General features: G+C 40.5%; 1 protein-coding gene across 1 annotated transcript in view; it reads right to left on the reverse strand.

Annotated features, from left to right (window-relative positions):
• Nucleotides 1-19,121, reverse strand: part of LOC115172455 (prenyl (decaprenyl) diphosphate synthase, subunit 2) — a 46,053-nt gene that overhangs the window by 15,667 nt on the left and 11,265 nt on the right. Inside the window, exons 3-4 of the mRNA XM_029729913.1 lie at nt 9,691-9,889; nt 236-310 (exon numbers count right to left, since the gene is read on the reverse strand). Of these exons, the coding sequence (XP_029585773.1) occupies nt 236-310; nt 9,691-9,889 (274 nt within the window). The remainder of the gene's footprint in view (nt 1-235; nt 311-9,690; nt 9,890-19,121) is intronic.

The following is a 19,121-nucleotide window of genomic DNA, read 5'->3' on the forward strand; positions in this document are numbered from 1 at the left end:
GCACTGTGTGGCCCATTGATGTAGCATGGACAACATTTCCCCATCTCCTCAAAAGTATATCTGCTGTTGCGTATGTTAAGACTCCACTCTGTGAGGCACATCGATCTGCAGGTTGAACATGGTGAGATTGTAGACTCCTAAATTGACAGTGCAGTTTGTTTAGGTGAGTTTGTTTAGGTGAGTTTACAGCTAACTAGCTACACTGTCCCTGGTAGTGGTATGGAAATGGTCTTACCTCCAAACTGTTGGGCATCTCATGGTAGATTCCCTGCACCAAGTCACCAATGGCACTTGAGATCAACTCCACAACCTGTCAAACACAAAATAAAAAAAGCTTTGGTTAACCACCATGAAAGCACTTTTATGTAGTATTGAAATTGCTCTAAAGAGAGATGGTATAGGGCAGGGTTCCCCAACAGGATTGTATTTGGCCCCCCAAGTTTTCTGAGCAACAACAACTAAAAATCTATACACAGCACCAGTCAAATGTTTGGGCACACTTACTCATTCAAGGATTTTTCTTACTTTTTATTATTTTCTACATTGTAGAATAATAGTGAAGACAAACTATTAAATAACACATGGAATCATGTAGTAAACAAAAAAGTGTTAAACAATGTATTTATTTTATTTGAGATTCTTCAAAGTAACCACCCTTTGCCTTTGACAGCTTTGCACACTCTTGGCATTCTCTCAACCAGTTTCATGAGGTAGCCACCTGGAATGCATTTCAATTAACAGGTGTGCCTTAAGTTAATTTGTGGAATATCTTCTTATTGCATTTGAGCCAATCAATCAGTTGTGTTGTGACATGGTAGGGGTGGTATACAGAAGATGGTCTTTTACCAAATAGGGCTAAGTCCATATTATAGCAAGAACAGCTTAACTAAGCAAAGAGAAATGACAGTCCATCATTACTTTAAGACATAAAGGTCAGTCAATGCAAAACATTTCAAAAACTTTGAACGTTTCTTAAAGTGCAGTTGCAAAAACCATCAAGCTGATGAAACTGGCTCTCAAATCAAATTTTATTTCACATGTTTAGCAGATGATACGAAATGCTTGTGTTTCTAGCTCTAACAGTGCAGTAATATCTAACAATTTCACAACAATACACACAAATCTAAAGTACATGAGGACCGCCACAGGAAAGGAAGACCCAGAGTTCATTAGCATTACCAGCCTCAGAAATAGAAGCCAAAATAAATGCTTCAGTGTTCAAGTAACAGTCACATCTCAACATCAACTGTGTGAATCAGGCCTTCATGGTCGAATTGCTGCAAAGAAACACCAATAAACACCAATAAGAAGAGACTTGCTTGGGCCAAGAAACATGAGCAATGGACATTACACTGGTGGAAATCTGTCCTTTGGTCTGATGAGACCAAATGTTTTATTTTTGGTTCCAACCGCCGTGTCATTGTGAAACTCAGAGTAGGTGAACGGATTATCTCCGCCATGAAGCATGGAGGAGGAGGTGTGATGGTGTTTTGCTGGTGACACTGTCAGTGATTTATTTAGAATTCAAGGCACACTTAACCAGTGTGCCTACTATAGCATTCTGCAGCGATATGCCATCCCATCTGGTTTTGGCTTAGTGGGACTATCATTTGTTTTTCAACAGGACAATGACTCAACACACCTCCAGGCTATGTAAGGGCTATTTGACCAAGAAGGAGAGTGATGGAGTGCTGCATCAAATTACCTGGCCTCCACAACCACCCGACCTCAACCCAATTGAGATGGTTTGGGATGAGTTGGACCGCAGGTTGAAAGAAATGCAGCCAACAAGTGCTCAGCATATGTAGGAACTCCTTCAAGAGTGTTGGAAAAGCATTCCAGGTGAAGCTGGTTGAGAGAATGTATTTTGATATGTTTAAGACTTTTTTTGGTTACTACATAATTCCATGTGTTATTTCATAGTTTTGATGTCTTCATTATTCTGCAATGTAGAAAATAGTAAAAATAAAAAACCCTTGAATGAGTAGGCGTGTCCAAATGTTTGACTGGTACTGTATATATGTATTTTTTACATTTTTATTGTTGGACATAAAAGACTAAACACCAGCTCCAAGTGATTTTAATGTTGGAAATCTGTTCCCCAAAGTATTCCCACACAGAGAGAGGTGTGCTTGTATACAAATGTAAGCAAGGTTTGAAATGATTATGTTTTAGTCAATGGGTAACACTTTAACTTGACACCCAGCATCATAACACGTGACATATTGCATTATTTTATGGTTGGTTATGACACCTTCATAAGAGTGTCAAAACCTACCACACAACGCAAAATATTCCATTACACCATAGACTACATGTCAACTGTACGTTTGTCGCACAACATTTTATGAAATTGACCATATTAAATTATAATTGCGCACAAGGGAAAAGGGGGAAAAATACATTTGAATAAATGTGGGTTTTGACACTTATGCAGGTGTCATAACCAGCCGTAAATATATGGGTCATGACAGTGTTATGGCATGTCAAGTAAAGTGTTACTCAAATATTAAATATTTTTGGGCTTCTTGCAGAAAATGTGCAGTCTACAAATTATTTGTAATTATGTTCCGGTGCCCTGACCATCTCAAGAAAACAATTGTACCGCAGCTGAATCTAGTTGTTGATCCTTGGTATAGAGGATGGGATCTAGACTAAGGGAGTGGCTGTAAACATAAGGGTTGAGACTTAGTGGGTGTCTGGGCTGTGAATTGACCAGCTCTAACTCCTCACATTATCAGACCAGTGAGGACTGCCTGCTGTTTTCTTTAAGTACACCCAGACTGAGCTTTTTCAATTTTTATTTATAGCGACCTCCAGTTTAAACTGAAATATTATGAGGCTTTATCAGGTATCAAGTCTGAGGAGCTGAAAGGCAGATGGCAAGGCAGAAATCAGGAAATGTCATGGGGGCTGTGGGTGTTGATGAGGCTCTTGAGCAGTGGTCTGACATCTGTTGCTGTGGCTCTTTGTCATTAAGAACCCAACTCGGTATTGATACCTTCTTCTTGTTTTAGATATAACTTCACTCTGTTCAACAGTGTGTTGCTGGGTGGTATCGTACATTCATCATGATTTAGATGTTCTTCACTAGCCCCCTCCCTCGCCTTCGAGGAATTCTACTAGGTCCAGGTGTGCGGGCATGTGGAATAAATGTTCAAAAATTAAAAAGGTTCTTCTTACTAAATTAGTTTTTTCTTATTTAGATTCAACTTGCCCCAGGTAAAATTGTGACCTTTGGGATGCCAAGTCAAAGAATTTTGGGAGGCTGAACAGCTTTGTCTCATTAAGCTCCACTAAACTTGTGTCATCTGTCTGCAGTTGCCATATCCCTCTTGCAGGGGGCATCCATGACTACATTTTAAATAGCACCCTTGCTTACACATGTGATACTAATCCTCCAAAGTAAATTCAATCAGACACCTTATTTTATGATTGTTCAAACCAGTGACTGAGTTTAAATCTCAAACCATGATTTTTACAAAAGGTTAGCTTTATCTTCTTTCACAACCAATTTTTCAGAAAGAACAGCGTATGGGCAAAAATTTACAGGTCTACGTAGATGACAAGAAAAAGAGAATTCATACATTGTACTCCCTCAATACATTAACGTTTTTTTTTCTTCATAATTTAAAAAAGTGGTTGCACTGTCTGTCTTAGTAGTGACCTCTGGGTAACCAGCCTCACAAAAGGCCCAAAAGGACAATGCACCTAAAGTGCTACCAGATGTGCTATCTTTGTTAGGCTGGGTATGAGGAACATTTTTGGGGAAAGTATCAGATAAGCCCCCGCCTCCCCCTTACTCTATTCCCAAATCCAGGCGGATCGTGTTTTGCCGACAGGTCTGTGAGGGAGAGAAACCGGAGCTGGGCTCTGAGATCACTTTACCATTTATACAAGTACCGGCCTAGGATTCCTCTCAAAGCCGGGACACATAATCCAGATGAATTGCTCTCCTAAAAAAATATATTTTGCGAAACCACAGTGCTAATGCTACAACTGCTACTACAGTCATGTCTGTCTTGGTGACACAAACACAAAACAAAAAAATACAATTTAACATCACACCTCAAGCAATTGGTGAGTTTAAAACATTTTATTCTCCATTAAGGATTGAATATGGTTGTCATTGTCCTTTTGTTTAATAGGCAGTGTCATGAACATAGTTTAAACACAAGTGTGAGTACTTATTGTTTTGATATGTTTCGGGTCGCCTCTGAGAATAACATTGACGAATACACGGATATGGTGACTGAGTTTATCAGGAAATGTATAGGTGATGTTGTACCCACTGTGACTATTAAAAGCTACCCAAACCAGAAACCCTGGATAGATGGCAGCATTAGCGCAAAACTGAAAACTGAACCACCGCATTTAACCATGGCAAGGTGACTGGGAATATGGCCGAATACAAACAGTGTAGTTATTCCCTCCGTAAGGTAATAAAAAAAAGAAGAGCCAAATGTCAGTACAGACACACAGTGGAGTCGCAATTCAACAGCTCAGACACGAGACGCATGTGGCAGGGCCTACAAAGGGAAAACCAGCCACGTCGCGGACGCCGACGTCTTGCTTCCGGACAAGCTAAACACCTTCTTTGCCCAGTTTGAGGATAACACAGCCACTGACATCGCCCGCTACCAAGTGTATTGCTGTGGGCTTTCCTTCTCCGTGGCCGACGTGAGTAAGACATTTAAGCGTGTTAACCCTCGCAAGGTTGCCGGTCCAGACGGCATCCCTAGCCTCAGAGCATGCACAGACCAGCTGGCTGGAGTGTTTACAGACATATTCAATCTCTCCCTATCCCAGTCTGCTGTCCACACTTGCGTCAAGATGTCCACCATTGTTCTTGTACCCAAAAAAGCAAAGGTAACTGAACCACTTCGCTAATCCTCAACACAGGGGCCCTAAAAGGGTGCGTGCTCAGCCCACTCCTGTACTCCGTGTTCACCCACGCCTTCAACTCAATCATCAAGTTTGCAGACGACACAACAGTAGTTGGCCTGATTACCAACAATGACGAGACAGCCTACAGGGAGGTGGTGAGGGCCCTGGGAGAGTGGTGCCAGGAAAATAACCTCACTCAACAAAACGAGCTGATGGTGGAATTCAGGAAACAGCAGAGGGAGAACGCCCCTATCCACATCGACAGGATCGCGGTAGACAAGGTGGAAAGCTTCAAGTTCCTTGGCGTACACATCACTGACGATCTGAAATCATCTACCCACACAGACAGTGTGGTGAAGAAGGTGCAAGAGTCTCTACAACCTCAGGAGGCTGAAGAAATTTGGCTTGGCCCCTAAAACCCTCAAATGTTTACAGATGCACAATTGAGAGCATCCTGTCGGGCTGTATCACTGCCTGGTATGGCAACTTCAAACACAGGGCTCTCCAGAGTGTGGTGCGGTCTGCCCAACGCATCACCGGGGGCAAACTACCTTCCCTCCATGACATCTACAGCACCCCATGTCAGAGGAAGGCCAAAAAGATTATCAAGGAGATCAACCACGGCCTATTCACCCCGCTATCATCCAGAAGTCGAGGTCAGTAAATTTGCATCAAGACAGACGGTGTGGTGAAAAAGGCACAACAGCGCCTCTTCAACCTTTTGGAGGCTGTAGAAAATTGGCTTGGTCTCTAAGACAAACACATTTCTACAGATGCACCATTGAGGGAATCCTGTCGGCCTGTATCACCGCCTGGTATGGCAACTGCACCGTCCACAACCGTAGGGCTCTATAAAAGGTTGGTGCAGTCAGCCCAACGCATCACAGGGGGCACACTGCCTGCCCTTCAGGACATCTACAGCACCCGGTATCACAGGAAGGCCAAGAAGATCATCAAGGACCTTAGCCACCCGGCCTGTTCACCCTGCTAGCATCTAGACGGCGGAGACGGTACAGGTGCATCAAAGCTGGGACAGAGAGAAACAGCTTCTATCTCCAGGCTATGAGACTGTTAAATAATCATCAGTAGCCAGCCTCTGCCCAGTACCTTGCCCTGAACTTTGTAACTGTTACTAGCCAGCTACCACCCGGTACTCTACCCTGCTGCACTATGTACATAGTCATTGAACACTGGTCACTTTAATAATGTTGACATACTGTTTTACCCACAACATACAGTGCCTTCGGAAATTATTCAGACCCCTTGTCTTTTTCTAGATTTTGTTACGTTAAAGCCTTATTCTAAAATTAATTAAATCAACCTATACACTAACCCATTTTTACAAAGCAGAACTCCAATCGGACTGGCATGTGCATTTTACTGAGGAGTGGCTTCCGTTTGGACACTACCATAAAGGCCTGTTTGGTGGAGTGATACAGAGATGGTTCCCTGACCAAGGCCCTTCTCCCCCGATTGCTCAGTTTGGCCAGGCGGCCAGCTCTAGGAAGAGTCTTGGTGGTTCCAAACTTTTTCCATTTAAGAATGATGGAGGCCACTATGTTCTTGGGGAGGCACAGATACCCTTCTCCAGCGCTGTGCCTCGACACAATCCTGTCTCAGAGCTCTACGGAAATTTCCTTCGAAATCATGGCTTGGTTTTTGCTGACATGCACTGTCAACTATGAAACCTTACATAGACAGGCGTGTGACTTTCCAAATTGTCCAATCAATTGAAATTTACCACAGGTGGACTCCAAGTTTTCATCTCAAGGATGAATAATGGAAACAGGATGCGCCTGAGCTCAATTTCGAGTCTCATCTCAAAGGGTCTGAATACTTATGTATGTATATAAGGTATCGTCCTTTTGGCAAACTCCAAGTGGGCCTCAGTATGCCTTTTACTGAGGAGTGGCTTCCGTCTGGCCACTCTACCATAAAGGACTGGTTGGTGGAGTGCTGCAGAGATGGTTGTCCTTCTGGTTCTCCCATGGTTCTCCCATCTCCACAGAGGAACTCTGAAGCTCTGTTAGAGTTACATCGGGTTCTTGGTCACCTCCCTGACCAAAGCCCTTCTCCCCCGACTGCTCAGTTTGGCCGGGCGGCCAGCTCTAGGAATGGAGGAGGTCAATGTGTTCTTGGGGAACTTCAGTGCTGCAGAAATGTTTTGGTACCCTTCCCCAGATGTGCCGACACAATTATTTACAGACAGATTATTTCACTTTATAATTCACTATCACAATTCCAGTGGGTCAGAAGTTAACATACACTAAGTTGACTGTGCCTTTAAACAGCTTGGAAAATTCCAGAAAATTATGTAATGGCTTTAGAAGCTTCTGATAGACTAAATGACATAATTTGAGACAATTGGAGGTGTACCTGTGGATGTATTTCAAGACCTACCTTCAAATTCAGTGCCTCTTTGCATGACATCATGGGAAAATCAAAAAGAAAACCCCTCTGAAAAAATGTTGTAGACCTCCACAAGTCTGGTTCATCCTTGGGAGCAATTTCCAAACACCTGAAGGTACCACGTTCATCTGTACAAACAATAGTACGCAAGTATAAACACCATGGGACCACGCAGCCGTCATACCGCTCAGGAAGGAGATGTGTTCTGTCTCCAAAAGATGAACGTACTTTGGTGCGAAAAGTGCAAACCAGTACAAAAGTATCTATATCCACAGTAAAACAAGTCCTATATCGACATAACCTGAAAGGCCGCTCAGCAAGGAAGAAGCCACTGCTACAAAACCGCCAATAAAAAAGCCCGACTACGGTTTGCAAGTGCACATGGGGACAAAGATTGTACTTTTTGGAGAAATGTCCTCTGGTCTGGTGAAACAAAAATAGAACTGTTTGGCCATAATGACCATCGTTATCTTTGGAGAAAAAAGGGGGAGGCTTGCAAGCCGAAGAACACCATCTCCACCGTGAAGCACGGTTGTGGGGGTGCTTTGTTGCAGGAGGGACTGGTGCACTTCACAAAATAGATGGCATCATGAAGGAGGAAAATTGTGGATATATTGAAGAAACATCTCAAGACATCAGTCAAGAAGTTAAAGCTTGGTCGCAAATGGGTCTTCCAAATGGACAATGACCCCAAGCGTACTCCCAAAGCTGTGCGAAAATGGCTTAAGGACAACAAAGTCAAGGTTTTGGAGTGGCCATCACAAAGTCCTGACCTCAATCCTATAGAAAATTTGTGGGCAGAACTGAAAGTGTGTGCGAGCAAGGAGGCCTACAAACCTAACTCAGTTACACCAGATCGGTCAGGAGGAATTGGCCAAAATTCACCCAACTTATTGTGGGAAGCTTATGGAAGGCTACCCTAAACGTTTGACCCAAGTTAAACAATTTAAAGGCAATGCTACCAAATAGTAATTGAGTGTATGTAAACTTCTGACACACTGGGAATGTGATGAAAGAAATAAAAGCTGAAATAAAATCACTACTATTTTTCTGACATTTCACATTCTTAAAATAAAGTGGTGATCCTAAGTGACCTAAGACAGGGATTTTTACAAGGATTAAATGTCAGGAATTGTGAAAGCCAAATACATTTAAATTCAGGTTAAGGTGTATGTATACTTCCGACTTCAACTATATGTATATATTCCAGGTTATGCCATTGCTCGTTCTGATATTTCTTTATTTTAATTTAGGTATACTGCACTTTGAGCTATAAACATAAGCATTTTGATGCATCTGTGATAACATCTGCTCAATATGTGTATCCGACCAATAACATATGATTTCATCTGAGGGAAAGAGTGGGTACTTGGTAAGAATGAGTAGAAGGCCATACGAGAAAGCAACCTGTTCTACTTACTGTGTATATAGGGGTGCATTATTCCCACCCAAACATATTTTTGACATGCATGTCTGTCCAGCAGGGGGAGCTCTAGAATGTGATGAAATGGTGAAAAGATATTAACACTGCAAAACACATGAAAGTGTAATAAGGTGAAGGTGTAATAATGCCTATGTTTACTGTTACTGACAACCTCTGAAAGCTGCCAGATGTATTTGCTGTAATATGCCCAAATGTATTTGAGGGGGGAAAAAGTACTTCTACTATCCCTTTGATCATGATCACCATGACCTGAGGTGGCATTTTAAATGCCCGTTTTTCTATCTGAGCATGAACCATCTGAGCTGATGCAAGGAGGAGAATTTGTTAAGATTGCAAAGCAGAGAGAAAATAGGTTATTTCGATTATTTTGTGCAGCCACATTCTGACAGTTGAGCTTCGTCACAGATTGTCAGCAATGGGTTGCCAGCGTACACACGAAGTGATCTGTGACACCCATGCCTGCACCCAGACACGGACACATGCACAGACACACAAACATAATCTGCAGAAGTGCTTGGTAAGAATGAGTAGAAGGCCGTAAGAGAACGCAACCTCTTCTACGTACTGTATATATGCGGGTGAATTATTCCCACCCAAACATATTTTTATTTATTTATGTGTGTGAGTATCTGTCAGCCTGCCAGAGGTCTAAGTGAGAGAATAGATTTGTTGATTCAATCAATCCACAACAGCCAGGAAAAATTGAGTGGTGTTTAACTCCTCCGCTTAGACGGTTTGTGTTCTCATCAATATCGTTAGCCATACTGCAACGATCTCAACATTGTCAAGTATCATTTCATCTCACTGAAAAACTATTGAGACCTCAGACATGTAAATGCTGAATTCAGATTGCATTTTGGAAGACTAATTTGAAGGCCGAACAAAAAAGCTCCAGGGCAAGAAATCTTTCTATCTCCAACAGAATTTGTTATATGATGACTATTTCATACCTTAGTATTGTTTAGCTGGGCCAGTCCGGTGCAGGCGTTAGCGAGCAAGAAGTCCCCACTGAGAACGGCCATCTTGTTTCCAAACTGCATGTCCTTCAGGGGTCCGTCTGAGTTGGTCCACTCCTTGAGATTGACAATCCCACGGTGCACCAGGAAAGCCGTGTGGATGAGCTCTGTGATTTCAGCCAGGTTCCGCTGGCTGCAGAGGAGAAAAACACACTTTATGACATCAATAAAACATCAAATTTAACACATACAGTGAGCTCCAAAGGTATTGGACATAGACACATTTTGTTGTTTTGACTCTGCACTCCAGCAATTTGGATTTAAATATGATATAACGAGGTTAAAATAATACTTTGGGATTTTGGCAATGAGGCCCTTTATCTACTTCCCTAGTCAGATTAACTAGTGGATACCATTTTTATGTCTCCAGTATGAAGCAAGTTAAAGGTAGTTTCATGAGCCAATACTAACTAGCATTAGAACAATGACTGGAAGTCTGTGGGTATCTGCTTTAATTTGAGGGTATTTTCATCCATATAGGGTGAACCGTTAAGAAATTACAGTACTCTTTGTACATAGTCCCCCCCATTTTAGGGGACCAAAAGTTACAGCCACACAAATATCATACCCCCAAAACATCCTAACCTCTCACCATTACAATAAGAGGGGAGGTTAGCATATATATTTGTGCGTCTAACTTTCTCACTCAGGATTATTCAAAATCAGGGTAGCTTCCACATCCATGTAGAAGTGTTTAGAAACATTATATTCTTATTTACAATAAAAGTGACTCCAAAATGACAATACATTATTTACCATTAATTTCTATTGGGCACAAAATAATCAGAAACACAACCAAAACAAACAGCATTCATCCAACTAATTTATAGTCACAATATTTATGTAGTCATTGCGTGCAATGAATATGGGACCAAATACTAAACCTTTTACTACTTTAATACACATAAGTGAATTTGTTCCAATACTTTTGATCCCCTAAAATGGGCGGGCGGGCGGGGGGGACTATGAAAAAAAAAATGCTGTAATTTCTACATTTCTAAAACTGAGGAGTGGCTGACGGTCTGTACATTAACCTCAGTCATTGTATAATTTCAAATCCAAAACAACAAAATGTGTCACTTTCCCCAATACTCATTCTATTTCACATTCACTTCTACAAAAGCATGTATCAAATGTTACAATGGTTTAAAGATCAAAAGTGCAAATTATAGGGTGTCTAATCAAAAACACAGTTTGACCAATGACTAAATTGTGTAGACAATCCTCTAAAGAAAACCAATGGTCCAGACCTCATGTCTTCATCATAATCCGTTCATAAGTTACTGGAAGGTTTTCCATTGTAGCATGGCCAGAATTAGGGTGACGGCCAGACGGGAAAAAAAGTGCTAAAAAAAAGGAATTAATCAGGAAAATTGCATCGTGTCAGGCTGGATTATGTGCTAGTATTATTAAGGCTACTGACTACCTGACAGGCTCACTTTCACATTGAACGTGTCATATTTCTTCTCGAAAGTCTTTCATTTAATTTAGGTCTGTCATGATGATGTTGGTTTTTTCGACCTGCTGATACAACTTTGAAGACGACCACAAAATGTAAAATCCTCAACAGCGGTTACGAGAAACCTGCACCGCTATATCAAAAGCGCTCAGTGGTTATTATCGGATGTATTAGTTTACGAAATCCGACTTTTTGGATATGTTAATGTTCTGTTAGAGGAAAACACCACTTAACGATTCCGAACATTAATAATTATAATTTGGATTAAAATGCTATAAAATGTATTTTATAGCATAAGGAAGTGAAATTGCATCACCAAAGCGCGTTCACACATCCTACAAATGACGATTTTTCAGAGATTATTTTTAAATAGATTTTATATAACCTAGAGAAAAAAGTTTACCATTATTGAGAAAAAAAGCCTTTACTCAGTGCTGTTCTTGATTACCATAAAAAAGACGATCAACTGGTTTTTGAACTTGGCCTGAGGAAGCCTATAATCAAATGTTGATTCATTCATTGCGGGTGGATAATTACGTCCCTCTCCATATGGGCTGAGCCTGCCAGGGCGAGACAGACAGGGGGATCGGTCTGTGGAGGGAGCCAGGGATGGGTGCGCTGATGGCCACTTAGGACCATCTTTCAGCCGGTGTGAAACAGTCCTGATAAGACATTTCAATTCCAGTCGTCTGTCAATTCTAATTGTTCCTGCCCATACACATATGTGCTTTGTCTAACGGCAGGTAATTGCATGTTCTACAGTTGCTCAGAGAGAGTCGTTATTAAAATGCAATATTGTAATTTATTTCTCTGCTCAATCATATCTATTGTCCCCCTTCTGTGGAGAAAATTTGGCAATGTCTTTCATTTCAATCCCTGACACTGCATTGATATTATTGTTAACACACAGGATTCAATTGTGTTGCTGTAGATGTTTTAACAGACAATTCAAGTTAGGGATGAAAATGACAGCCTAAATGTTGAGAACAATTGATCTAATTTAACAAGATGTAATTAGACCTTACATTCAAAATAGGCCTATTTGATTATTGGATTCAACATTCAAAATAGTTTAATAATTTTTATGTTCATACTCCCTACATCAAATGTAACCTTGGTACAAATATATCAGACAAATACCGAACACATTGTTACAGCAGCAAAAGTAAAAAGCAGGATATTGAGTACATCCTGTACAAACGCAGCTAAATAATAATGTTGGCACTAGGAGCTATTCTGACGATATTCACCACTCCTCCCACCCCACCCTAGGACCCCTACAGAATCCTCGCCCCTTCTCTGCCTTAGATCTACAACTCATGATAAGCAGCGTCTTCGCCAGGAGAGGAAAAAGGGGACTTGTGTATAAATAGCTTCGGCACCCGGTTGCATAGCAACTGATGCCATCTCGCTGAGGCGTTCCCGCCCCCAACACGCCCATTGTCCTGAGTGTTCTGTTCCATTTTCCTCCCTCTACAGGGTCCCCATTACCCTGCAATACAGCTGTGTATCTGGCCTCTCTCACTCTCTCTGATTCTGTCTGTCTTTCTCTCTCCATCTCTCTGATTCTGTACAGCTCTGGCCCTCTCTCTGTGTTTAGTTCCCTGGTGAGCCATCAGTATTGGGCACTGGAGTGGGAGACATTTTACAAATGCTGGCTGTCAGAAGGGGGGAGAACATTCCCCTAGAGGTATCAATCAATCCCCCCATCAGTGCTCTGGCCCAGGTGCTAATGAGCCCACACTCTGACAGGGAAGAGGGGGTAAGACAGAAGGAGAGAGAGGAAAAGGGGGGGGGGTTGTGGTACAGAAAAAGTGAAAGGAGCAAATGAGGTGACCCAGCAGAGATTTCTCTGAGTTTGCGTGTGTGTGGACATGTCCCCACAAGAATAGTAAACAAAAACTAATTTGACCAACTGGGGACATTTTGTTAGTCCCCACAATGCTATTTGTAGGGGGTTTAGGGTTCAGGTTAGAATTAGTGTTGGGGTTAGGAGCTAGGGTTAGGTTTAGTGTGTGTGTCTACACACATATGATTGTGTATGCAAATGTCAGTGAGTACAATACAATAGTTAGTCATCATGAGTCACGACACATGACATAAAGGCACGAGGCCATGAAACTGGATGCAACATCTTGCAGTGACTTAAAAAAAGGATGATGTAGATTAGCTTTTTTTTTTAAGAGACACTACAAGGTTGTGTATACTTTAAGCCAGTAGCTTTAAAAGTAGCACTCAAGAGCCAAAAAGGTATCTGAAAATTGTGCTCGATGTCACATACAGTGCCTTCAGAAAGTATTCACACCCCATTACTTTTTCCACATTTTTTTGTGTTAGAAAGTGTGATTAAAATGGATTTAAGTGTAATTTCTTGTCAATGATCTACACAAAATACTCTAATTTGAAAGTGGAAAAAAATCTAGCAAAATGTATGGAAAATAAAACACTAATATACAATATCTTGATTAGATAATGATTAAAACCGCAGAGTCAATACATGTTAGAATCACCTTTTGCAGCAATTACAGCCGTGAGTCTTTCTGGATAAGTCTATGAGCTTTGCACACCTGGATTGTACAATATTTGCCCAATATTACTTAATTTCAAGCTCTGTCAAGTTGGTTGTTGATCATTGCTAGACAGCCATTTTCAAGTCTTGCTAAAGATTTTCAGGACAATTTAAGTCAAAACTGTAACTAGGCCACTCAGGAACATACACTACCGTTCAAAAGTTTGGGGGTCACTTAGAAATGTCCTTGTTTTTGAAAAAAAACACATTTTTTGGTCCATTAAAATAACATCAAATTGATCAGAAATACAGTGTAGACATTGTTAATGTTGTAAATGACTATTGTAGCTGGAAACAGCAGATTTAAGGAAAATGTCTAGAAACAAATAACTTTCTTCTGAAACTCATCAGTCTATTCTTGTTCTGAGAAATGAAGGCTATTCCATGCGAGAAATTGCCAAGAAACTGAAGATCTCGTACAACGCTGTGTACGACTCCCTTCACAGAACAGCACAAACTGTCTCTAACAAGAATAGAAAGAAGAGTGGGAGGCCCCGGTGCACAACTGAGCAAGAGGACAAGTACATTAGTGTCTAGTTTGAGAAACAGACGCCTCATAAGTCCTCAACTGGCAGCTTCATTAAATAGTACCCACAAAACACCAGTCACAACGTCAACAGTGAAGAGGCGAACCCGGGATGCTGGCCTTCTAGGATGAGTTCCTCTGTCCAGTATCTGTTCTTTTGCCTATCTTTTATTGGACAGTCTGAAATATGGATTTTCCTTTGCAATTCTGCTATGTTTTTTCTCTCTAGGATTTAGCCTGTACTTAGCTCCATTCTGTTTCTTTTTATCCTAAAAAACTCCCTAGTCCTTGCCAATGATAAGCATACCCATAACATGATGCAGCCACCACCATGCTTGAAAATATGTTCTCGGTGATGTGTTAGATATGCCACAAACATAATGCTTTTTATTCTGGACAAAAAGTACAAATTTTTGCCATATTGGAAACCGTATGCATGGTTTGGAATATTTTTATTTATTTTCACTCTAACTTATGTTAAATATTGTGGAGAAACTACAATGTTGTTGATCCAGCCTCAGTTATCTCCCATCACAGCCACTAAACTCTGTTTTAAAATCACCATTGGCCTCGGAGTGGAATCCCTTAGTGGTTTCCTTATATTTCTTCTTTTTTTGCAACTGATTTAAGAAGGGTGCCTATATCTTTGTAGTGACTGGGTGTATTGATATATCATCCAAAGTGAATTAATAACTGCATCATGCTCAAAGGGATATTCAATGTCTGCTTTTTTATTTGTTTTACCCATCTATCAATAGGTGCCCTTCTTTGCGAACCAATGGAAAACCTCCCTGGTTTTTGTGGTTGAATCTGTGCTTGAAATTCACTGCTCAACTGAGGGAGCTTACAGACAATTGTATGTGTGGGGTACAGATATGAGGTAGTCATTTAAAAATCATGTTAAACAATTATTGCACACAGAGTCCATGCAACTTATGTGACTTGTTGACCACACTTATTTAGGCTTGCCATAACAAAAGGGTTAAATACTTATTGACTCAAGACATTTCATCTTTTCATTTTGTGAAACACATTTCAGCAAAAAAATATTTATCATCAAATGACAACAGACAGATGTGCCACACAAGTTAATTTGTATTTTTGTAAAAACAATGCATGGCAATTATAATTATAATGTTAATTATAGAAAGAATGTAGCCAGCTACACTTCCAAATGTTAATCTTCCATTTTAACGGAGAAAAACCTTTTTTTGTAAAAGCAGTTTTTCCTTCTCTGCATGAAAAAAAGCAGAATCCTGGGTTAACATGACCCCTGGACTAAAATAATTTGTTATTTAACAAAATGCTTCATTAGATTGTAACTTCCCTACAGTAGCTACCAGCTGACAGCGAACATACACTCCTCTGTATTTATTTGGAAAGTGTAGCTAAAAGTTTAATTTGGCTCTATACTCACTTTGGATTTGAAATAAAATGTTTCATCTGAGGCAACAGTACAGAATGTGACCTTTTATTTGAGGGTATTTTCATACAACTTTGTTTTACCGTTTAGAAATGAAAGCACTTTGTATCTATAAATCATTTAATATACATTTATACAATGGAAAATTATACTTATGTTTGCATCAAATACCCTATTTCCTCGGAAGATGAGTATTGGTTATATATAGCATATGGTAACATTACGTGAATGATTATCACTGGTAATCAACAGTTGATGTTGCCCAGATTACCCCATATCATGGAATACGTGTGTGAACGTTTATAAAGACAAAAGGCGGACACATGTAATTATTTGATTTTGATGGATGGTTGACATAAGAAAATATCGACCTAACTTTTTGTTATCTAAAAAGTGGGTTAACGTTTGATTCACTATACATTTCTCGAGCGCGTAAAAAGTTAGTGTTGTGCCAACAGGATAAAGATGGACTCGCGCCTGTTAAAAGCCTTATGCCTACTGCGCAATTTATATTCCAAAATTCAAACAACACGCCAGCGACACAATTTAAAAGATAAACGGTTGTGAGCAGAGTGTTTCTGACCGTGTTGACAATACATTTGTGTCCCTCCATTTATTATGATATGTTACGTATTCATTTGTGGATGTCCACTATCCATTTCGTATGATTGATATGTTACGTCATCCAATTCGCATGATTTGTTACTAATTCCAATGCGTACAATACAGTATGTTAAGAATTTGTAAGTGCAGTTTCACAATGAAAGGGACGAGCGCGCAACTCACAATCACTAAATATTTTAAACCAAGGATACGATTACAGAGTTCTCCTGCCCCTCCAGAAACCACTTTCTCAAAACTAAGGATTCGAATCACGTTGTTATTTTACACACACGTTCAAGTTACTCTCTTTACTCTGTGCTTTACTCATCCTTTTCTGAACCGCTCAACCAATTTGAACGACATTATGATGTAGCCTGTCTTTGCATCCTACTGTACCAGTAAAAAGTTTGGACACACCTACTCATTTCAGGATTTCTTTATTTATACTAATTTATAAATTGTTGAATAATAGTTAAGACATCAAAACTATGAAATAACACATATGGAAAGTGTTAAATCAAAATATATTTTATATTTGAGATTATTCAAAGTTGCCACCCTTTGCCTTGATGACAGCTTTGCACACTCTTGGTATTCTCTCAACCAGCTTCATGAGGTAGTCACCTGGAATGCATTTCAAATAACAGGTGTGCCTCATTAAAAGTTAATTTGTGGGATTTATTGTTCTTAATCTGTTTGCGCCAATCAGTTGTGTTGTGAAAAGGTAGGGGTGGTATACAGAAGATAGGGCTATTTGGTTAACGACCAAGTCTATATTATAGCAAGAACAGCTCGAATAAGCAAAGGGAAATGACAGTCCATCATTACTTTAAGACATGAAGGTCAGTCAATCCAGAACATTTCAAGAACTTTGAAAGTTTCTTCAAGTGCAGTTGCAAAAACCATCAACTGCTGTGATGAAAATGGCTCTCATGAGACAGGAAAGGAAGACCCAGAGTTACCTCTGCTGCAGAGGATACGTTCATATTGCAGTCCAAATGAATGCGTCATAGCGTTCAAGTAACAGACATCTCAACATCAACTGTTCAGAGACTGCGTGAATCAGGCCTTCATGGTCGAATTGCTGCAAAGAAACCACTACTAAAGGACACCAATAAGAAGAAGAGACTTGCTTGTGCCAAGAAACACGAGCAATGGACATTAGACCGGTGGAAATCTGTCCTTTGGTCTGATGAGTCCAGATTTGAGATTTTTGGTTCCAACTGCCATGTCTTTGTGAGACGCAGAGTAGGTGAACGGATGATCTCCAGGAGGTGTGATAGTATGGGGGTGCTTTTCTGGTGACACTGTCAGTGATTTATTTAGAATTCAAGGCACACTTAACCAGCATTCTGCAGCGATACGCCATCCCATCTGGTTTGCACTTAGTGGGACTATCATTTGTTTTTCAACAAGACAATGACCCAACACACTTCCAGGCTCTGTAAGGGCTATTTGACCAAGGAGAGTGATAAAGTGCTGCATCAGATGACCTGGCCTCCACAATCAATCCAACCCAATTGAGATGGTTTGGGATGAGTTGGACCGCAGAGTGAAGGAAAAGCAGCCAACAAGAGCTCAGCATATGTGGGAACTCCTTCAAGACTGTTGGAAAAGTATTCCTCATGAAGCTGGTTGAGAGAATGCCAAAAGTGTGCAAAGCTGTCATCAAGGCAAAGGGTGGCTACTTTGAAGAAACTCAAATATATTTTGTATGTTTAACACTTTTGGTTTACACATGATTCCATAGTTTTGTTGTCTTCACTATTATTCTACAATGTAGAAAATAATAAAAAAGAAAAAAATTGAACTCTTGAATGAGTAGGTGCGTCTAAACTTTTGACTGGTACTGTATTTCTGAACAGCTAAAATAAAAACTTGGTGGGGATTTGAACGAACCTTCCCAAAAATATATATGAAGGCTATCTGTATTTTGTAACAGATATTGCACAATAGATTGCATTGGGGCAAAACTATCAGCGTTTTATGTGATGTAATCTTTATAGTTATGCTGCCATACTGCCAGAAATAAGAACTCTGTCTCCCAATAGCCAATGGTTTCCCATTAAATGACTCTCCGTGTCTTGCTTGTTGATATACTTTGTATATAGCTTGCCTAAATAGCTGCATGTAGGCTAACTCCCCTTCTGAAAAAATTACATGAAATCTCTAGACTGCCTGTTGTGTCATACTTGCGCTCCCGAGTGGCGCAGCGGTCTAAGAAACTGCATCTGAGTGCTAGAGGTGTCACTACAGACACTCTGGATCGATTCCAGGCTGTATCACATCCGGCAGTGATTGGGAGTCCATAGGGTGGCGCACAATTGGCCCAGCGTCGTCCGGGTTTGGCCGGTGTAGGCCGTCATTGTAAATAAGAATTTGTTCTTAACTGACTTGCCTTGTTAAAATATTATTTTTTTATAAAATGTTGATTTGATCACTGTTACAACAGACAAAGAACTACGTTTCTTCGAACAAGCGGCAGTGGAGTCAAGTAGTGAGCGAGCACAGCTGAAAGGACTGAAGGAGGAAGCACGCAGCAGATCCTGCACATGTGCAGAAATCTCTATCTTTAGTCCAAAACTTCCAGGTTCCAGAAAATCAGGAACCGCAGCCACTCCAAATATTTTATGCATTCAATGTACTGCTAGGTTTTCTCCGCCAGGAAAAGATAAATGGTGTACTATGCATGTATGAACCCGACATTGCCACGTTGAGTCCAAAACAGAAGATTTAAAAAATACATTAGTAGTTTAAGATACCGTTCATTCTCTTTAATCTGAAT

Source organism: Salmo trutta, chromosome 33 (genome assembly GCF_901001165.1).
Source record: "Salmo trutta chromosome 33, fSalTru1.1, whole genome shotgun sequence".
Taxonomy (NCBI): Eukaryota; Metazoa; Chordata; class Actinopteri; order Salmoniformes; family Salmonidae; genus Salmo; species Salmo trutta.